Source organism: Equus asinus, chromosome 8 (genome assembly GCF_041296235.1).
Source record: "Equus asinus isolate D_3611 breed Donkey chromosome 8, EquAss-T2T_v2, whole genome shotgun sequence".
Lineage (NCBI taxonomy): Eukaryota > Metazoa > Chordata > Mammalia > Perissodactyla > Equidae > Equus > Equus asinus.
This window is the reverse complement of record NC_091797.1, coordinates 65,595,626-65,618,709: the sequence shown is the minus strand read 5'-3', so window position 1 is coordinate 65,618,709 and position 23,084 is coordinate 65,595,626. Positions and strand designations below refer to the sequence as shown.

At 44.3% G+C, this 23,084-nt stretch overlaps 1 protein-coding gene across 6 annotated transcripts in view; it reads right to left on the bottom strand.

Annotated features, from left to right (window-relative positions):
• The window catches only part of SERPINB6 (serpin family B member 6), a 50,770-nt gene that overhangs the window by 23,693 nt on the left and 3,993 nt on the right, over nucleotides 1–23,084 (bottom strand). The window contains exon 1 of one of the 6 annotated variants that reach the window (XM_014834973.3): nucleotides 1,047–1,195. The exons of 1 other annotated variant lie outside the window; for it this stretch is intronic. Coding sequence is in view for 1 of the 5 variants with exons in the window: in XM_070515705.1 (XP_070371806.1) it covers nucleotides 270–322 (53 nt within the window). In the remaining 4 variants the exon portion in view is untranslated. Of the gene's footprint in view, nucleotides 1–269; nucleotides 563–735; nucleotides 1,196–23,084 lie in introns of those variants that run through there. 4 more of the 6 variants (XM_070515707.1, XM_014834971.3, XM_014834972.3 and 1 more) reach the window with 4 other exon arrangements.

Genomic DNA, 23,084 nt, shown 5'->3' with positions numbered 1-23,084 from the left:
AAACAACAGAGAAGTAATAAGATCTAGGAAGGTCCTCACGATCATCCCTGCAGGTCTGAGCAACCTTGAACCTTTGCCGCTTCCAGAGGCAAGCCACACCCGGTGGGCAGGAAGACCAAGCTGCACGTTCAGTGCAAAGGCGCCACCTTTGGCGTTGACCCCTGGGCTTCGCTCCGGCCTCCAGCCCACCCAACGCCCGGCGTCCAGGGCGCGCGCCTGCGGCCTCAAGGCCCGCGGCGGGCCGGGTCACCTGAGGCCGCGGGGGTCACCTGTGGCACAGGGGCCGGGAGCAGCAGCCTGGAAGGCTCGGCGCCGCCCCCATGCCGGCGCGGGGCTGCACATCCCCAGTGCGGACGATCTGCCGTGTCACCGGCTGGGCCCAGCGGCCGTGTACAACTCACCAGGCGTCGTCACATCTGCAGCCGGCCGTGGACTCCTGCAGGGAACCCGAGCGGAACCCGCGCCACCCCAACTCCTGCCCCAGTTCCCGCCCCGCCCGGAGCGCAGGGGTCACGGCCCCGCGCGGCCACGCCAGCCCCTCCGCGCGCCCCCGGCCCCGCGCGCCCACGCCCGCCCTCCGCGCGCCCCCGGCCCCGCGCGCCCACGCCCACCCGCCGCGCGCCTCCGGCACCGCGCGCCTACACCCTCCCTGCCGCGCGCCCCTAGGCGCTCTCCAGCCGGTGGAGCGACTGAGCGATCCCCGCGGCCGGAGCGGATCCCACAGGAGATGCGTACCCCACAGTGTGGACGCCGCGGCCGGGAGCGAGCGGAGCAGCGGGCAGGAGGCGTCGGAGCCGCTGCAGGCCTCAAATACCGGCCGGCCCGGGAGGCGGGCCGAGTCCAGGGAAACCAACCAGCGCCCCGCTCGCCCCAGAGCCCGGGGCGGCCCTGCGCAGTGGGGACAGGGAGGAGGGCGGAGAAGAAAGGTTACCAGGTGTGCGCTGGGTACTCCGCTGCACCTTGACCGCCACCCAGCAGCCCGGAGCCCGGACCAGCTCCCCCTGCGGGAGGGGCCGCGCGCCCTTTCTGGTGCTAGTTGCACTCACCTCGTCCACTGAACCACCAGGTTGGTGAATCAGGGGGAGGCCTGACCCTATGGAGGTTTTCAAGCCGGGGGCGACAGTGCGCGACCCGACCAGCGTGTTACTGTCTTTGTAGAGACTGTGAATTATGTTCTCAAGACCAGAAAAGTGCCACCTCGTGGTATATGAGCTCGAGTTGGACAGTGCAAAACAGGAATTTAAAATGGACAAAGCACTTGCGTGTTCAAAGACTCCAGTACTCTTCTGGCCCATGTGAATTAAACTCCAGAGTACGGGCAAATTATGCAAATGCCTCTGGGATCCCTGCCTGCCATCTCCTGTCGGAGAACACAAAGGGCGCAGGTGACTGGAGGTGGGGAAAATGCTAGCCAGTTTTTAAAAACGAGAAGTTCAGTTTTAGAAACCTCAAACTGTTTACTGCCTCCTCTGTCCTGACCCTAAGTCAGGCGTTCTCAGCCTGAACGCTATTGGCGTCTGAGCTGGGTAATTCTTTGTTGTAGGACGGCTCTCCTTTCACTATAAGATGTTTAACAATATGAAAATTAAGAGAAACTTCATTAAAAATAGAGTCAAGGAGCTGGCCCGGTGGTACAGCAGTTAAGTGCGCACTTCTGCTTCGGCAGCCTGGGGTTTGCTGGTTCGGAACCCGGGTGTGGACTTGGCACCACTTGGCAAGCCATGCTGTGGTAGGCGTCCCACATATAAAGTAGAGGAAGATGGGCATGGATCTTAGCTCAGGGCCAGTCTTGCTCAGCAAAAAGAGGAGGATTGGCAGCAGATGTTAGCTCAGGGCTAATCTTCCTCAAAAAAAAAAAAAAAAAAAGGCGTCAAGAGGCCAGAAGGGGGTCCCACACAGTACCACTCCAGGTCAATTACAGGAAAGATAGTCAATTACAGACCCCAACAGAAGTCCTCAATAGGAAAGAATCCTCAATTACAAGAAGAAACCTACATAGCATCCCAAACAGAAATGACTATCCTAGCAACTCATCCAATGAGAAAGCATCACTAACCAGAACTCTTGCTTTTCTCCAATGGACTTCCCTTCCAATTTCCTCCTTTACCCCATAAGATAAGTTCCTCTCCTTTGATTATTTGATTTGCCTGTGGTCAGCCATAGCACGCACATCTCAAATTTCAATTCTTTGGCTATTCCCGAGTAAACTCATTTTGCTGGTTAAAAAAGAAAAAAAAGGCTGTTTTATTTTTAAGGTTGACAACAGCCTCCCCGGCCCCTCTACCCACTAGATGCCAGTAGCAAACCATGCCTTTCTTCCCCAGCTGTGACTGTTTTCATTTTGTTTTTGGAGGAAGACTCAGAGTTCTCTCACTTCCACCCTTGTCCTCTTCATTCCTTTTCAGCTGATTTTATTAGCCTCAGGTTTATTCTTCCAGCTTACCTTTTTGCAAAAATAAGCAACATGAATATATACCTTCTAATTCCACTGCTTCCTTATCAAAAGGGTAGCATTCTATCTATCACCTATTGATAGTTCTGCAACTTGCTTTTTTCACTTAATGCATTTTGGAGATCTCTCTAATTTGGTACATAGAGATCATCCTACTTTTTTTCATGGCTGCATTGTATTCCAGATCATCCTTATTCTGTATCATGGCTGCACTGTATTCCACTGAAGGCCATTTGTGTTGTTTCCAATATGTCATTACAATTACTGCTGCTATGAATAATCTAGTGCTGTGCTTCTCCAAAACTTAATGCGCATACAAAGAATCTGGAGGTATTGTGAAAAGGCAGATTCTGAGTCAGTTGGTCCCAAGATTCAGCATTTCTAACAAGCTCCCAGGTAGCTCATGCTGCTAGTCCATATACCACACTTTCAGTAGCAAGAACTTGGTGTGAATATTGTTTTGTATTAATAAAGAAATATCCACTAATCCAGATTCCTAGATTCCTAGAAATGGGGTTGCTAGGTAAATACACATATATTTTGTTAGTTATTGTCAGATTCCTCTCCATATGGGGAGAGGAACAGTACCATTTTGTCCTCTCACCAGCTGTATCTGAAGCTTCTTCACAGCCTTACTAACAGTGATGCTCGGACATCTTCGGATGTTTACCAATCTGATAGGTGACAAATGTTCTCTCGTGTAGTTTTAATTAGCATTTCCTTTATCATGAGTGAGGCTGAACATCTTTCCATATGTTTAAAATCCATTGCCTCTTTTCAGTTTTATTTTCCCCCCTGTGAGCAGTTTATGACTTTTGTTCATTTAAAAAAATTGTTTGGTCTTTTTCTTCTTGGTTCTTAAGTGCTCTTTATATATTAGCATTAGTTCTTTGTGATAGGTCACAAATATTTTTTCCCAGCTTTGCATCTGTTTTCTGACATTGCTTTGGGTGATTTTGGCATATTTTTTATGTAATCAAGTTTAATGATTTTTTCTTTTCTTGCTTCCAGATTTTTGAGTCACAATTAGAAAGTTTTTCTGCAGATCATACACTCACCAATATTTTCTTCCAGTATTTTATGATTTCGTTTTTTACGTTTGGATTTCTGATCCATTTAGAGTTTATTCTGATATATAGGAATATAGATCTAATTTTAACTCTTTCTCAAATGACTTTCCAGTTGTTCCAACTCCATTTGTTAAAAAGTCCATATTTTCACTAACGATCTGACAGGCCACCTTTATTACATACCAAATAGCCACATATATCTGGGTCTGTTTCTGAACTTATATTCAGTTCCATTGGTCACCCTCTTTCAATTACAGAGGTCTTGTTATGATATGGTTTCCTATCTGACAGGGCTAGTCCCGCTCACTGCTCTTCTGTTTCAGGGTTTTCCTGGCTACCTTGCTTATTTTCCCAAATAAACTTGAGAAACAATTTGTCATCTCTAAAAAACCCAAAAACCTTAATATATTTGTTAGAATCATATTCAGTTTACCTTGTGGTGAATTAATATGTCTATATTGATTTGTTGTCCTATCCGAGAACATGCTAGATCTTTCTATTTGCTCAAGTATTTTTTTCTTTTTCAAGAGTGTTTTAAAGTTTTCGTCATATAATATTTGCACAATCCTTGTTTAATTTGTTCCTAGTTATTTTATCTTTCTTTTGATAGTATATATAAGCGCTTTTCTTCCCTTATATTTTACAACTGGCTTTTGTTTGTATATGAGAAAATTAATTGTTTTTATGTGTTAAATTTATAACCTTCTGCCTTCCTGAATTTTCTTACTCTTGGTATTATTTTTTTTTCATTGATTCTTTTGAGTCCTGCAACCCTATTATATCACCTGCAAATAGAAATATTTGTACTTCTTTCACCAATTTTCACGTCTCTGTTTTCTCTTGTTTGACTGCATTGGCTATTATCTTCAAAAGAGTAAATTACTTAACCAGTTGTGTTGTCAATACTTACAGGATAAAAAGGTGAGCATAAGAGGCTATCATGGCTTCGCAAAAGAACAAGTCATTCCTAACCTCATTGGCTTTTTTGAAAAATAGGTTTACTCTGGGGAGCCAGCCCTGTGGCCGAGTGGTTAAGTTCGCGCTCTGCTTCAGTGGCCCAGAGTTTTGCCGGTTCGGATCCTGGGCGTGGACATGGCACCGCTCATCAGGCCATGCTGAGGTGGTGTCCCACATGGCACAACCAGAGGCACTCACAACTAGAATATACAACTATGTACTGGGGGGCTTTGGGGAGAAGAAGAAAAAAAAAAAAAGATTGGCAACAGATGTTAGCCCAGGTGTCAATCTTTAAAAAAAAAGATTTACTTGGCAGGGAGACCCAGAAGGGGTTCTGTAGACTTGTATTCTCTGCCATCCTCCCTGGACTTACATTGGGTGGAAGATGTTTCCAAATTATGTAGGTTAATAGTTCTAGGCTCAGCGTCCACCTAGAGAGTTTTATCTTAGCGTAAAGTTTTTGGATGCGTGCTTATCACATCTTCATAACTTAATATCCTTTCAGGTTTATGATGAAAAACAGAATCAAAACCAAAAGTAATCAGATATTTAAAAATAAATGGGATGAGTCGAACACAGCTACTCTGATCACAGTTCATGTGACAAAGACCTGGGGTTTCAATTGTTTATAAACAAACATGAAACATCAGACTGATGGAGCATCACTGGAAATGCTCACAGGACTTCTTCCCCCTCCTTATAGCCGCTGATGTACAGAGGGGAAGAGGGAGCTGGCAATCTGTAATAAAGACCCCTGGCAAACACATCTCTAGCCTCATGGCTGAAGATCTAAAGGGCTTGCAGTGGGCAAAGCATAGCGTATTTTGAGTGTGGGGTAGAGGGGGCAGGTTGGGAAGTGGCCATGGTGAGACTGAGTAGGAGTGAATGGGTAGGGTGGGGCTGGATTGGGAAAGAGGCCTTATGCCGTTCTAAGGAATTTGGGTTTTGTTGGTCAGGCCATGGCACATCAGTACCGGATTCTAGAGAAGTGACATGATTCATCATCCACTCATTCTTTCCTTCCTTTCCCTCCCACTCTCTCCTTCTCCCTTCTCTCCCCGCCTCCTTCCTTCCTGACTCTAGCATCAGCATTTAGGATGGATTGGATCCAGATGAGAGTGGCAGCTGGGGCCAGTTGGGAGTTGGCTTCCGGAGCCCAGAGCACAGGCAGTTTGGGCATAAGCATAGGTAGTGGCAATGGTGGCAGAGTCTCTGAAGAACTCTGAGCTATGTGGTCACATAATCAGAGGGATGTATTGGGAAGATTGCTCTCCAGCAATGCAGACAAATGGGATGGGAGCCAGACAGAAGGCAGGGAAACCAGTGCTGCAATACTTCAAACAAAAGACACCAAACTGTGAACGAGGGCAGGGGCAGTAGGGGTGGAGGGCATGGAAGGAAGAGCTGTTTAAGAAGGATAGGACCTAGGGGTTGTTGGATGGGTGGGTGAGGAAGGTGGAATCTAGCATGACTCAGATGACTGACTAGGACCAGTGGGTGAATGACCTGACACAAAGCAAGATTGGGAAAACAGGAACGCAAATGAATTTGGAGGAGAAAGTGAATTTTGTTTTTGATACACTAAGGTTGAAGTTCCTTCCTGGAAGGCTCAGGTGAGAGGCCTAGTCACCAGATGTCAGTGGGGGGGTCATCATCAAATGGATGCAGGTCATGGGCTGGGAAGGTTTGCAGGGAAAACATGGACCCCCAGGAATGCCAATATGTAAGGGCGAATAGAGGATAAAAGAGCCAGGAAAAGACAAGGAGAACCCAGGGAGGCATGAAAAGAATCTGGAAAGAGTGTTGTTAATGACAAACAAAAGAGGAGAGTTTCAACAAGGAGCGGTTTAGAGCAAGGACAAGTCCATGTGGGCCAGGAGTGGGTGGCCATGACTGAGCAGCAGTGACGATCCTTAGAAGTGAGTGGGTGTAGGATCTTGAAGGGGAACAGAAGATGCCACCCCAAAACGTGCCACTTTGGCATCCAGATTTTCTTGAGCTGAAAAAAAAATCAGGACCCGGCAGATTCAGGAAGAACTTTTACCCTTCTCTTAACTGCCTAAAAGAATTTAGATAAGGAGACTGGCTCAGAAAGAGAGCAATTACCAGAGAGAACATTTTTTTATCTTAAAGATGTATTTGCATGGCAAGGCAAACTCCTAATTATCAAACGTCTGCTCTTCTCATCTGCCAGTGAATTACCTTCTCCTCAGACCCCTATCCCATTCCTTGGTTCAGGATGGCCTGTAAACCTCAATCTCCCAACTTGCCCTTGGGTCTCACATTTTTATGGGGCTTCCATACATACAAAATTAAATTTGTTTTTCTCCTGTTAATCTGTCTTATGTCAATTTAATTATTCTATCAGCCAGAGGACCTAGAAGGGAAATTTTTTCAGCCCCTAACGTCTGACAGGTCTTCTTGAGGACACTGAAGGCTGCAGAGGATGGATGCTGGTAGAGGGATGGATGGTGAGGAAGCTGAGCCAGATGCTAAAATTCTCCAGTCATGGGCCTGCAATGACCAGGAAAGGAGGCTGGAAGCTGACGTTGCCTGGTGGCTTGGGAGGGGCCAAGGGTGCTGTGAGAGCCCCACCCGCGCCTCCCCTGCCAGGGCTGAGGGATCAGAACGTGCAACCTCCGCGGGCTGGGGGGAGGGGAGGGAGGGTACGAGGGGGCTGTGCTTGGCGATCAGAGCAAGCCCCAAGCTGAGTCAGAGGGCAGAGGACGGGGTGAGTCATGTAGGGCTGGGCACTGGGCTCCGGGAATAGGGAGGGGAGACAGGTTCCGGAAGGGCTCCGGTCAGGGATGAGAGCGGAGGTGGACTGAGGTACCAGGGCTCAGAACCTCTGAAAACTACAGGCACCACTCGGCCTCCGAGAGGCTAGCCCCTGCTGCGGAGGGGCGGGATCCTAGGCCCACCCCAGCTCGGCTCCCGCCTGGGAGCAAATGATTAGAGAATGCGGGAGCTGCGGGGGCGCTTCGCCCGGGTCCGCGGTGCCCGGGTCCCTCGACTGCCCTCCATTCTCGAGGCGCCCCTTCCTCCGGCTGCGGCCCTGGCACCCGCTGTGCGCCGGCCCGGCCTGGCAGCAGCCCGCCCCTCGGCGCCCCAGGAGTCCGCATCCCCAGGCCGCCGCCGCGCGGCGCGCAGTTGGCGGAAGCGCTCGCCACGCCTGGGCGGGGCAGGAGGAACCAAGGCGGGACGGGGTTGCGGCCCAGGCTAGTGGGGTGAGGACAAGGCTGGGTCTCAGGGGGCAGGACTGGGCCCGAAGAACAGGGCTGGGACTGAGGAGGTAGGGCGCCACTCCTGGGCCCGGGAGGACCGGGCCAGGAGCCGAGGAGCGCAGGGCACCGCGACAGGAGGGCCTGGAACGAGGATCACCGGAGGTGAACCACCAGGGCACCTGGCCGGGTAGAGGAGGGTCACGTGACACCTCGTACACCCTAAGGGGGCCTGTCTGTTAGTTTCTACCACAGCGCCCTCTTTATTTCCTTCACAGCACTAGCCAGCATCTGTAATTAGCTGTATTCGTTCATTCTCGGTTTCCACTAGAAGGTCATTTCCAGGAGATGGGGCGAAATCTCCCCGCGTTCCCCAGTGATGGAACAGCGCCCGACGCGAGGGACACGGGGCAAGGAGTGAAAGGGAGGATCATGAGCCCGAGGAGGCTGGAAGACCTGGGAAGAGGAAGGGACTGGCTTTCAGACTGAGGACAACGCTGGCCGGCGACCAGGGTCAGCGCAGGGTACCGCATTGACCGTATCAGCGGTCCAGCAGAAGAAGAGCTCACCTTAAGACTTCATCACATCACATCTGACGTGGCGATCCACCCTGATGCCACTCAGACTACTGCCAGACACTCTTAGCTTTATCAGGGTCACACCCACAGACCATCAGATCCACACCAGGTCACACCGGGACTGGGACAGTGTGTGTACGGTCCGTATTCACCAAAGTCCTGAGGCCCAGCTTTCTGTTGTTGCTCCAGTTTTTAATTAGATATTTGAGAGCTTATCTATACCTTAGGCCATTTTTACTGCACTTCCCAAAATAAACACAAGATATAAATAATTTAACTTGAGTGGAAAAGTAGAGTTTTCATTACCCTACACAAATCTTTAAAATACTAGATGCACCTTGCCAAGTTTTGCTGGTCACTTACTTTAGTGTAGGATGCTCAAAGTATCCAAATGAATAGTGTCAAGTTTTGCCACCCAGTTGCTGGGCCGGCAGTGCTCTGCTGAAGAGCCGATCTTCCTGTCTGCTCCTGCCGGGGATTTGTCATCCTGTGGTGGGTTGCCTGAGAGCCGGTCCCGCCCCTGTACCCCTGTATCCTCACGCAGGCCCAGGGCTCTTTTGGAGAGGTTCCTTTTGGAGCAAGATTCTTCCGTGGAAGTTTTGATCAGCAGTGTACTTCTTTGTTAATCCCAGCTTTCCATTTTTTAGTTGGTACTAAGAGTTTTTCTGACCCATCAAAGATTCTCTTCCTGTTTTCCAGTGAGACTAAGAATTTATGTTTTTAAAATACTATTTCTATGTCTGGGGATTTGGATGTGAAGGCCTCGCGATGAGCTCTGTTTGCTGTCTTGCAACAGAATGTTTTCATCCTCTTATAATTCTGCACATCTTAGCCTCTCGCCTTCCACTCCAAGCTCAGCCCAGAAGATTGCTCTACATGCACTTTACTTGATACTGTTGCAAAAGCAACATGTGTCCCTGTAATAAAATCCAGCAATCCAGAATAATAGAAAGTAAAGAATGAAATAGTCCTCTGCTTTCCCAGACCCCCTTGTGTGTATTTAAAAACTATATATGGAAACATCTACATTTATATAATATTTTTTTTAAAAATGGGACCATACTGTGCCCCCAAAAAGAAAAAAGTCCTTAATATGAACTGAGACCCCTGCTGACACTATTCTGAAGTCGTTTTATTTTTCTCTGGGAAAAGTGAGGTAAACAGCATGATTATTATCCATTGCTCCTAAGGTCTGTGAAACAGGCAGGCCGTATGCATTTGCACTGAAGGAGAAGATGTGACATCAGCAAAATTCCCCACTTAAACCCTCTTTATTTAAAAAGACTCACGCATATATATAAATACACACATCTTCAAGATGATGGCTATTGTTGATGCAAATAATCCATAATCAATCTATAAATCAAAATTGGGGTGAGTTTAATACGAGCCAGATCTGAGGACTAGCCCAGGGCCTTCCTTCCCCCAAGGAATGAAGGGCACCAAAGAAGGAGGGTGTACAGAGTGGCTATATATTGGAACAAAGAGTGTACATCACATATGACAGGATTGCTCTTTTTACAACAGTCACGAGATTGCCTAGTTGGCACAGTGATTCACACAGCAGGTAGCAGGTCTGCTGTCTTGATGGACACAGCAGGTAACAGGTCTGCTGTCTCAAGCTGGGTGGTCACAGGGTGAGCACAGCAATCAGTTCCTAGCCTAGGGAGAGACGCTCATCCCTAAGGAAATGCCAACGGTGGGGGGGGGGGGGGGTAAGTTGCATCTTTATCTTAAGGGCATTTGTTCTTATCTTTGGGACATAGGAAATGCTTAAAGCAGATACACAATACATGCTCAACAGCCACATCAGGCCCTTTTGGAAAAACAAGGTCAGGCTGAGTTAGTTTTACACCAAATGGCTTCCTCATATATTCTAATATATCGTTATTGTTTCCATTTGTTTATCACTATTTATTTTGCATCATTCTTTGCACCAGCTCCCCGTTTGAGTACATTTTCCCCATCAGTTTGTAAGCTCCATGATACCACGGGGGACCAGGGGACCAGAGAACCAGAGTCTTTTTGCTCAGAAGTAAGTCCATCATGTCCCAAATAGCAATTGACACAGAGTAGGTTCTTAGTAAACACTTCCGAATGAATGAATGAATGAATCTTACTGATCTGAGGCTTTTAGAGTCGTCCTTTTTCTTTTCTTTTGTGTTCTTTTTTGAAATATATTATGCTTAAGGTCTAATTGCCAGTGCAATACAAGAAATGTACATTTGGTCATTCAGATGATCAAAATATATTTCTCATGTATTTAATCTTTGTCTGTTGTTCCTGGCTCACAGTCCCAAAATCCTTGGAATTTCCTGAGCTATCAGAGCAATAAGAGCATCTTTTGTTACAATACTTGGTCTCTTGTCCTCAGTTCCTGAAATTGCTTCAGAGCCATAAAGGTGAGATAAGTGTCTTGTTATTGGTAACAAGCTCCTTTCCACAGCAACTGAGTTTATGTTAATCAGTTGACATTTGGAAAGCACCTAAGGATGGGAGCTGGTTGCCAGCAGAACCACGAGATTAAAGGGTTGGAAGTTTCGGTCCCATCTCCTGACCTTCAGGGAGGGGAGAGGGCTGAAGGTTGGATCAATCGCCATTGGCTGAAGATTTAATAAATCATGCCTATGTAACAAAGCTTCCATAAAAACTCAAAGGACAGGGTTCAGGGAGCTTCCAGGTTGGGGACCAGAATGCTCCCACAGGCCACTATGCCACACCCCAAACTCCACAGGACAGAAGCTCCTTTGTTTGGGAGCTTGCCCTATGTATCTCTTCATCTGGCTGTTGATTCGTGTGGTTACCAAGCAAGGGTTCACTGTCCAATGTGCGCAGAAGCTGATACAATGGCACCAGTTTTTGAGAGAAGAAGAAAACCTTATTGTGGGGTCAACCCATAAGGAGACAGCAGGTAAGGTTCTCAAGTCTGTCTCCCTGATCCAGGGTATGGGGTGAAATTTAAGGAGTTAGAGGTATAAGCTTATTGGCTGGTCTTGAATCAGTGAAGCTATTTGGGCTGCTGAAAGCCAGATTTTCTTTAGTGAAGGGCTTCTTGCTTCATAAAGGGCTCCAGTAGCAATATTTCTGAAGATTCTTGGTTCTGGGGACATCTTGGGGCTATGGGTTTCCACCTGGCACATGCACAGTGCCGTCTCTGTTATTGAGCAAGGTTCGATTAATCAATAATCTGCTTTAAGGAAGCAAAACTGGTTTAATGTTTTATGTGCTATTTCAGTATCCTTTGTAATAAACTGATAATCTACCGAGTAAACAGATTTCCTGAGTCCTGTGAGCCACTCTAGCAAATTAATAGAACCCAAGGAGGGGGTCATGGGAACCTCTGATTTATAGCTAGTTGGTCAGAAGCACAGGTGACAACCTCGGCTTGCAGTTGGCTTCTGAAGAGAGGCAGTCTTGCAGTCTTATCCCATGGTATCTAATGCTCTCTCTGGGTAGATAGTGTCATCATTGAGTCAAATTGTGGGACACCCAGCTGGTGCCCCAAGCATTGCTTGGTGATGTGGGAGGAAAACTCCCCCCTTCACATGCTGGAATTGGGTCCTGAACCCCAAATAGCCTCAGAGGTAGTGTTGTGCTGGTCTTCCTTTATTCTGGTTTGGTTTCCACTTTGCCAATTCACTAGTTATCTACTTCTCTTTTGAGTTCAAATGATACACAACATTTAAAGATTTGTAATTTGCTAGAACACAAATAAAAGGGATTTCTTCCATTGATACTTAACATGAGATAATATGGTAGAGGCAAAATATTTCATAAATATATGATAAAATTTCATAATTATTGTAATTTTCCATCTTTGGTGTTAAGGCACATAGCCATTCGTTAATCCTATAATACAGGATTGATTCAGAAAAGAGATTTTCTTGTAGTAATTTATACATGTTCATGTCAAATCCAGTATTTCATTTGATTAGTTGAATATGGAAAAAACAATTAAAATGATGCAATCAGTCTCTAAAATTAGAATAACAGCTGATAAGACTGCCAATAAACAGTAGTGTATTAGGAGTTTTAAAAGAAGTTAGAAAAACACAATTTTTTGGAGATATTAGTATTACTAAAAATATCTTCTTATAACTAACAGCATATATATTTATGTAAATTAGAAATTTACTCTAGTAGCTTGTAAGATTTTTAAAAGCAGGGATGTTAGTGTGACTAAACTTTTATATATGATAATCTTTGCGTGTGTGTGTGTGTGAGGACGATTGTCCCTGAGCTGACATCTGTGCCAATCTTCCTCTATTTTGTATATGGGATGCTGCCACAGCGTGGCTTGATGAGCAGTATGTAGGTCTGTGCTTGGGACCTGAACCTGCAAACTCTGGGCTGCTGAAAGAGAGTGTAAACTTAACCTCTGGGCCCACCCATATAATAATTACTTTTAATACAATTTTTATTTTGGAACAATTTTAGATTCACAGAAAAGTTGCAAAAAGTAATACAGAGTTCCCATATAGCCCTAATACAGTTTCCTTTAATGTTAACATCTAATATTATTGTGGTACATTTGTCAAAACTAGGAAGCCAACACTGGTATATTACTATTAACTAAATCCCAGACTTCATTTGGATTTCACTAGTTTTTCCATTAATGTCAGCACAGAAAACAAAGAGCCAAGTGGCAGAAGTTAAGTCCTTCCTTATCAGTAATTGCTTTAAATGTAAATGGATTAAAGTCTCCAATAAAAGGCAGAGATTGGCAGACTGGATTAAAAAAACATGATCCAGGGCCAGCCCAGCAGCCTAGTGATTAAGTTCAGCATGCTTCACTTTGGGGGCCTGGGTTTGGTTCCCAGGCATGGACCTACACCACTCTGTTAGTGGCCATGCTGTGCTGGTGGCCCACATGCTAAAAAATAGAGGAAGATTGGCACAGAGGTTAGCTCAGGTCAAATCATCCTCAGTGACCAAAAAAAAAAGAACCATGATCCAACTATATTCTGTCTACATGATACTCAATCCAGGTCCAAATACACAAATAAGTTGAAAGTAAAAGGACAGAAAAAGATATTCCATGCAAAAAGTAATCAAAAGACATCTGGGGTGGCTATATTAATATCAGACAAATTAGACTTTCAGTCAAAAACTGTAGGAAGAGACAAAGAAGGACATTATAGGTTGATAAAACGTTCAATACAACAAGAAAATATAACAATTCAAAACATTTACCTATGGGGCTGGCCCCATGGTCGAGTGGTTAAGTTAACACGCCCAGCTTCAGCAGCCCAGGGTTTCACCAGGTCGGATCCTGGGTGTGGACATGGCACCACTCATCAAGCCATGTTGCGGCGGCATCCCACATGCCACAGCTGGAAGACTCAGAACTAAAAATGCACGACTATGTACCAGGCGAGCTTGGAGGGGGGAGAAAAAGGAAAAATAAAATCTTAAACAAAACATTTACCTAACAACAGACCCTCAAAATATGAGGCAAAAATGGACAGAATTTAAGAGAGAGACAAATAGTTCTACATTAATAGTTGGAGACTTTAATACTCCACTTTCAATAAGGGATAGAAGATCTCAACAGAAGGTCAATAGGGAAATAGAGGACTTGAACGAACATATAAACCAACTAGACCTAACAGACCTACACAGAACACTCCTCCCAACAGCAGCAGAGTACACGTTCTTCTCAAGTGCACATGGAACATTCTCCAGGATAGACCGTATGTTAGGGCACAAAACGAGTCTTAATGGATTCAAAAAGATTGAAAATGTACGGGGTATATTCTCTGACCGCAAAGGAATGAAGCTAGAAACCAATAACAAAAAGAAATTAAACAATGCATTCTTAAAAAGCCAATGGGTCAAAAAAGAAATCACAAGGAAAATTGGAAAATACTTAGAGATGAGTGAAAATGAAAACACAATATACCAAAACTTACAGGATGCAGTGAAGGCAGTGCTCAGAGGAAAATTTATTCTTGTAAATGCCTACATTAAAAAAGAAGAGTGGGGCTGGCTCAGTGGTGTAGTGGTTAAGTTTGCACACTCTGCTTTGGTGGCCCAGGGTTCACAGGTTTGGATCCCAGGTGCGGACCTATGCACCACTCATCAAGCCATGCTGTGGCGGCATCCCGTATATGAAATAGAGGAAGACTGGCACAGATGTTAGCTCAGGGACCATCTTCCTCAAGCAAAAAGAGGAAGATTGGCAACAGATGTTAGCTCAGGGCCAATTGTCCTCACCAAAAAAAAAAAAAGGAGAGATCTCAAATCAAAAACTAACTTTACACTTTGAGGGGGCTGGCCTGGTGGCACAGGGGTTAAGTTCATACATTATGCTTCAGCGGCCTGGGGTTTGCTGGTTCAGATCCTGGATGCGGACATGGCACTGCTTGGCAAGCCATGCTGTGGCAGGCGTCCCACATATAAAGTAGAGGAACATGAGCATGGATGTTAGCTCAGGGCCAGTCTTCCTCAGCAAAAAGAGGAGGATTGACAGCAGATGTTTGCTCAGGGCTAATCTTCCTCAAAAAAAAACTAACTTTACACTTTGAGGAACTAGAAAAAGAAAACCAAACTAAACCCAAAGCTAACAGAAGGAAGGAAATAATAGATTAGAGTGGAAATAAATAAAATAGAGAATAGAAAAACAATAGTCAATGAAACTTGAAGTTGGTTGTTTGAAAAGAAAAACAAAATTGACAAACCTTTAGCTAGACTGACAAAGAAAAAAAGAAAAAAGATAGCAAATAACTAAAATTAGAAATGAAAGTGGTGACATAACTACCGACCTTACAGAAATAGAAAGGATTACAAGAACAACTGTATGCCAACAACTTTGATAACCTAGATAAAATGGAAAAATTCCTAGAAGCTCACAAATTACATTAAGTTACTTATGAAAAAATAGAAAATCTCAACAGATCTATAACAAGTAAAGGTATTGAATGGAGTCAAAAATCTCTCAACAAAGAAAAGTCCAGGACCAGGTAGCCTCACTAGTGAATTCTGTTAAACACTTAAAGAAGAATTAACACCAATCCTTCAGAAAAACTTCCAAAAAATCAGAGGAGGGAACATTTGCTATTCATACCCTGACACCAAAGCTAGATAAAGACATCACAAGAAAACAAAATTACAGATCAATATTCCTTATGAATATTAATGTAGAAATCCTCAAAAAAATACTAGCAAACTGCATCCAACAGCAGATTAAAAGGATTATACACCATGACCAAGTGGAATTTAGTGCAGGAATGCAAGGGTAGTTCAACATAAGAAAATCTATCAATGTAACACCCACATTGATAGAATGAAGAGGAAAAAAACACATGATCATCTCAATTGGCACAGAAAAGAGATTTGACAAAATATGACGCTCCATAATAATAATAATAATTTTAAAACACTCAGAAAACTAGGAAAAGAAATGAGGAACTTCCTCAACATGATAAAGGGCATTTATGAAAAACCTACAGCTAACATCATATTCAATGGTGAAAGACTAAAAGCTTTTCCCCCCAAATCAGGACCAACACAGGATGCCCACTTTTGCCACTGTTGTTTAGCAGTATGCTGGAATTTCTAGCCAGAGCAATTAGACAAGGAAAAGAAATAAAAATTATCACAATTGGAAAGGAAGAAGTAAAACTCTCTATTCACAGATGACATGATTCTATACACAGAAAATCTCAAAGAATCCCTAAGAAAGCTACTGGATCTAACATACAGATTCAGCAAAGTTGCAGACGCAAGATGGACATGCAAAAATCAGTTGTTTCTATACATGTGTAATGAACAATCTGAAGAGGAAGTTAAGAAAGAAATCCCATTTACAATAGTATCTAAAATAATAAAATACCCAGGAGTAAATTTAACCAAGGAGGTGAAAGACTTGTGCACTGAAAACTACAAAACACTTCTGAAAGAAATTAAAGATCTAAATAGATGGAAAGACATCTTGTGTTAATGGATAAGACGACTGAATTGTCAAGACGTCAATACTACCCAAAGCAACCTACAGTGATCCCTATCAAAATTCCAACAGCATTTTTTTTTGCAGAAATGGAAAAGCCAATTCTCAAGTTTATATGGAATTACAAGGGGCTTCAAATAGCCTTTTTCAAGATGAAGTTGGAAGGACTCCCACTTCCTGATTTCAAAACTTACTACAAATCTACAGTAATCAAAACCATGTGGTACTGGCATAAGAATAGACATATAGACTAATGGAGTAGAGAATCCAGAAAGAAACCCGTACATCTATGGTTAGTTGTTTCTCACAAGGGTACCAAATCCATTCAATGGGAGAAAGAATAGTCTCTTCCATAGATAAGCTGGGACAACTGGATTTCCACATGCAAGGATGAAGTTGTACCCTTACTTCACACCATATACAAACATAACTCAAAATCAATTAACAACCTAAATATAAGAGCTAAACTAGAAACATGTTAGGAGAAAACATAGGAGTAAATCTTCATGACCTTGGATTTGGCAATGGGTTCCTAGGTATGACACCAAAAGCCCAAGGCAACTCCACAGAAAACAGATACATTGGATTTCATCAAAATTAAATGTATTTGTGTATCAAAGGACAGTATCGAGAAAATGAAAGACACTGGAAACCATGCTTGAAGAAAGGTCCAACCAAGATGCATGCAGACACAGGTGTGCTGTATACTTAACTACTGTAAGATTACTTTGAATCAGGTTAATGTGCTTTAAAGGCTTCTCCAGCCGCCTTAGAGGTCGTTGAGTTCTTTCTGCGGTCGTGGTTGTTTGTTGTTGCCCTGCAAAGCCGAGATGTTAGAGCCTAGAAAGAGGTGCGCTTCTCAGGGTGCCTCCAATTCTCAACTCCTTTGGAAACAGACTGCATTTGTATAGGGTTTGTGGTTTTGGTTTACGTTCTTTTTTTAATCTTATGAAAAAGTAATAACCTCCTCCTTCCCCACACCTCCCTTTTAACCCTGTCATTGGGGATACTTTTTACTTCATTATCACAGTTAAAAGCTGAGCTCTGGAGCCAGGCTGCTTTGCATCTGTATTAAACTCTTTGGACCTCAGTTTTCTCATCTGCAGAATGGAAATAACCATAGAAATTGTATCACGGTGTTGCTGTGGGGATTAAGCCAGATAATCCACGAAAGGAAGCTAGCATGCTGTCAGTACACAGTGAGCATTCTGTAAGTGCTGATGATTATTATCTCACACTAGTCTTTTCTCTAATAATTACCCGGAAATATTAAGTTGCCTTTTTAGCTTATCCTTGAATAGCAGGGAGCACTTACTTAATTCACATTCCTTCATCCAAGATTTATTACTCTGAGTCATAAATAAAGTGAGAAGAAAGTCACAGGACAGAATTTTGGCTTAATTATATTTGCAATTCCAGTGGTATGATCTTGAAAGTACCCTTTACTTCTAATTTTTAATCAAACCTGCATCCATCATACATCTGTGTGTACAGTGAAAGCCTAATTCCTCTAACTGTACAGTGGCCAAAATGCTCTGATGGATTTGGAGAGGAGATACGAAGCTGAAGCTTTGGGTGGGTCCAAGTACATGCAAAAGTAATTTCTAAAACATGTTGAATTTGCCAGTATCTGGTTGTCAACTAAATCCTTAGGTAAAATAAGTTAAAATATGAGAAGTTTGTGTTCTCATGTTTTTGAGTAGCCAATTATTCATGGTATGAATGGCCACTTAACATCAAAAACCTATTTAATCACAGAGAGTTTTTTACCTGAATCCAGCCTCTAGATTACCATTTTGTTGGGATGATATCCTTTTGTAGGGCCTGGGCCTTGTTTGCTGGGCAGAAACTCCCAGGCCCGTTGCTACCATGTGTCCTTCTGGCTCCCTTCTGGGCAGGCAGCCCAGCTACTGGGATTTGTAATGACTTGGGCCTGGCCAGCCTGGATCCTCCCTTATCCCACGAGAAGAACAGCACAACTTACAGGGACACAGAGCACCTCCATGTGAGCTACTGTTCTGGGAACGCTGGAAGTACCAAGGACAGCCCTGTGGCAAGCATGCAGCCTTTGTTCCTCTGCCTACTTAAGCAAGCTTCTCTTAAGGGGGGTTGCAGGTTCCATCCAGCAGGCCGCCACAGGACACTCTCCCGTAAGTAGGACCCAATAAACCTGATATCGACCCTGATATCAGTTTCCCCACATTAAACCCAGCATATATGGGGTTAAAACCCAAACACTCATTCCCTGCTTACTTGCTGGCTTCCTGGCTCCAGAATCCACTATCCTCCATGGAGACAGACACCGTCAAGGACAAGCACCTGGATTCATTATCTCCTCCCCGCAGAGAGATACAGCCTGGTGGGAAAGCTGCTGACCAGCAAGGTCATGGGCTCCCTCCTCTCTGCAAGTGTCTCAAGGCCAAGGACAGGCTGGTGGGAAAGCTCCGACCAGCAAAGCCATATGCTCCCCCTCCCTACCTAAAACCCCAAATAAAAACCCTTCCTTTTAGCTTTTCGGAGAGTTTGGGATTTCAGCGTTAGCTGCCCTCTCTCCTTGCTCAGCGCTGTGCAAAAATAAAATTCCTACTTTCTTCCACCACACCCGGTGTCAGAGATTGGCTTGCTGCGCAACGGGTGAGCGAACTCACTTCAGGTTCGGTAACAAACCTATATGTCTTGTTCGCAGTCTCCGGGTTGTTTCTTCGGTCTCTCGGCATGATACCCCCCCAGCCCTAGCCCAGCTGGGCCTGTGGTGGAACACCACTTAAGACTTATTAATGCAAAAAGCCAGTTCATAACATGTTGCCATTAGAATTCCAGCCACAGCTTCTGAGGAATTAAGACTGATCACTCTTGATAAGCGGCAGATCTTTCCAAAGCACCAAGGGGAGACAAACTTCTCAGAAACCAGATGTTTTGTAAGGAGATCAACGTAATAGCTCATTTCCTGATGAAACTGGCAGGGGTCAATGTCTTCTAGTTAAGTTCGAGAAAAACCATTAGATTTCCTCATGAGATTTCAGGGTTTGGATGATCTTCAACTGGAGACAATGGACACCCTGAAAACATATAACATCTGCTCACCCCAAAATGTCCAAAGAAACCTGGAAATACTCAGAACTACCAGCATGTTCATGGAACAAAGACTGTGCCTCTATCCTACCTCCAAGGTCTATTTCCTGGGAACTCAGCAGCATGGTAAAAATAACAACAGAAGGGAATTAAGAAAAAGAATATCTGGCTAAAAGTGAAAGACAACCTACAGAATGGGAGAAAATATTTACAAATTATATATATGATAATACCCAGAATATGTAAAGAACTCCTACAACTCAACCACAAATAGACAAACAACTTAATTAAATATTGGGCAAAAGACTTGCATAGACATTTCACCAAAGAAGATATATGAACATCCAATAAACACATGAAAAGATGCTCAACACCAGTAGTCATTAGGGAAATGCAAACTAACCACAATGGGATACCACTTTACACCAATTAGGATGGTTATAATAATTTTTTTTAAAAAAGAAACATAACAAAGTTGATAAGAATATGGAGAAATCAGAACCCTCGTACATTGCTGGTGGGAACGTCAAATGGTGGCACCACTGTGGAAAATAGTTTGGCAGTTCCTTGAAAAGCTAAACAGAATTATCATATGACCCAGCAATTTCACTCCCAGGAATATAACCAAAAGAATTAAAAATAGGGACTGAGATAATTGCACATCAGTATTTATTGCAGCATTATTCACAAGAGCCAAATAATCCAAGTACCCATCAACAGATGAATGGATAAACAAAATGTGTTGTATATGTACAATGAAATCTTATTCAGCCATAAAAAGGAATAAAGTCTTGATATGTGCTACAATATGAATGAACTCTGAAAACATTACGCTAAGTGAAATAAGCCGGACACAAAGGCCCATATATTGAATGACTCCACTTGTATGAAATACCTGTAATATCCAAATTCATGGACAGAGAGAGTAGATTATAGGTTACCAGGGCCTCAGTGGAGGGGGAAGTACGGAGTAACTGCTTAATGGTTATTGCGTTTTTGTTTGGGGTGTTGAAAAATTTTTGGAAATAATTAATGGTGATGGTTGCACAACATTGGGAATGTAATTAATGCCACTGAATTGTGTACTTATTATGGTTAAAATGACATGTTATATAAATTTTCAATAAAAAAATGTGTTATTAGGAAGTTTGTTTACCAAAGGAAAGGGGATGTTGTTGCAGAGGGAAACAAAAGTCATTAAATAAAACCAAAAGAAACTACCCTTCCAGGAGATAGTTCAAACTTCTCTGATTAGCCTTCGGGCAGCCCTCGATATTCATTTTCCTCTGAAGCACAAACGTGGGGAGTTGGGGAGAAGGGGAAGTGTAAGAATGCCTAATCCTGTTCTTGCATTTCTTCATTGCCAGGGATGAAATACGGGAGCCCGCAAAGGTGATGTCATTGTTGACGCTAACTCCATCTCGTTTTAATAGCGGCACCTCCTCCTCCAATTCAGGATAAAAATATGCTTCCATCTCATTTGTGTGCAGTAAATGCTCAACCCTTAACCCCAAATTAACACGAAGTGATTTCCCTTTTGCATTTGGGCTCCTATTGAACTGTCCTAGAATCACCACTGGGGTTTACACCATTAATAAGGCGAGGGGGGCCCGGCTGGGTGGCAGAGCGCTTTACTTCGCACCTTCCGCTTTGGCAGCCAGGCTTTGCCAGTTTGGATCCAGTTGCAGACCTACCAATGGCTTGTCAAGCCATGCTGTGACAGGTGTCCCACATGTAAAGTAGAGGAAGATGGGTATGGATGTTAGCTCAGGGCCAGTCTTATTCAGCAAAAAAAGAGGAAGATTGGCAGCAGACGTTAACTCAGCGCTAACTTCCTCAAAAAAAAAGGCGGAAGGGGACCGGCTCCGTGGCCGAGTGGTTAAGTTCGCGCGCTCTGCTGTGGGGGCCCAGGGTTCAGATCCGTCAGGCCACGTTGAGGCGGGGTCCCGCATATCCCACAACTAGAGGGACGTGCAACTAAGATATACAACTGTGTACCGGGGGGGGGGGGGGGGCGGGGGGTTTGGGGAGATAAATCAGAAAGAAAAAAAAAAGATTGGCAATAGTTGTTAGCCCAGGTGCCAATCTTTGGGGGAAAAAAAAAGAAAAAGGCGGAGGGAATGAGGGCAGGCCAGCTTTCATCCACAAGCAGGGAATTACTTGCTCAGTCCACACTTGCAATTTCTTCTCATGGCCACAAGGTGGTACTGTTGCATCGCGGCAGTGTATGATCAACGTTGAGTTGCCAATCCTCACTGCGCCTGCCGTCTTTCAGCGATGAGGGGCATCTTGTCCTTTTTCAGAGCTCAGCTCTTTCAGTTTCCATACCAAGGACTAAAACGGCTCCAAGACTGGTTCCAGAACTTACTATTTCACGTTTCCTTGCTCCCCCCCCCCCCCCCACCATGGGATTCCTACTACCCAGAGGTCTGGCTGTTTTTCCTTAGAAAGCCTCATAGCACAAAGACCTGACCAAACCCTTCTCACTGAATAACAGGATTACAAGCCCTCCTTGTAAGGAAGTCTATCTTCAATTATTCCAGGGAGCCTGCACCTGCCTTTCTTAGGATGACTGCTTACTTTCTGTGACCCAGAGATGATTTGAGGACATCCCGAGTCTCATCAGAAAACGATATCAACCTTAAAAACAAAACAGCCAGTTACTTTATCAGTAAAAAGAGTTTATCCGGGAATAGCCAAAGGGTGTGCATGCTATGGCCGACAGTAGGCAAATTCCACAAACAAGAAAGAGGAATGTTATTTTACAGAGAAAAAGGAGGAAATTGGCAGGGGGGTGTTTTGAACTAAAGTCCATTAGAGAAAAGCAAGAGTTCAGGGTGATGATAGTTTCTCATTGGCTGAGTCGCTGGGGTAGTCAATTCCTGTTTGGGATGCGATGTACATTTCTCCCTATAATTAATGATTCTTTCCTGTTGATGACTTCTGTTGGGGTCTAGTTGACTACCTTTCCTGTAATTGATCTGCAGTGGTTCTGCAAGGGAGCTCCCCTTCTGGCCTCCTGACTCCATTTTAAATGAGGTTTCCCTTTATTAATTTTCACAGAGGAGGGGAAAAACAAAACCAAACTTCATCTCGGTGGGAACCTTCCAGTACCTTCAGAAATGCCCCAAGCACTTTTTCCTCTGATAAAAGTCATTCTAAAATGAAGACTGCCTATGTAATCTCTTGGGCTCACAAGACAAGGTGGCCCTGTTCCCTGTTGGCATGAGGGCCTCTCAGAGAGAGGCCATATTCTCACCCCTGAATACAAGGAAAACAACAGCAGACAGACCAACCCCAACAGTGGTCTACAAACTACAGCTGCAATCACTTTCATTAGGAACATTACGAGCACAGTGAAAAGCTTCCTTCTGCTCTATTACTTGAATAGGGCTATCCCAGGACAACAGAAATCCAAGTACAGAGTTTGGGAGGGTCCTTGGGGAGGTCACGATGGTAGGCGGGCTACCAAATGAGGTGGCACAAACCAAAAAGTGCTGGAAGAAGAGACAATTAGCCCACACTGCTCACCAGCACCCCTCCCCCGACACACCCAGCCACTGGCTCTCGCTCCATACTTTCCACCATCTAGGGGATATCCTTGTCCTTGAGCCTTCTTTTTTTTAAAAACTTTTTCCTTTGAGAAAATTGTAGATTCACATGTAGTTGTAAGAAATAACACAGAGACATCCCACGTGCCCTTTATCTAGCTTCTCCCAATGATAACACCTGGCCAGACTACAGTACAATATCACAGTCAGATACAGAACATTCTCATCACAACGG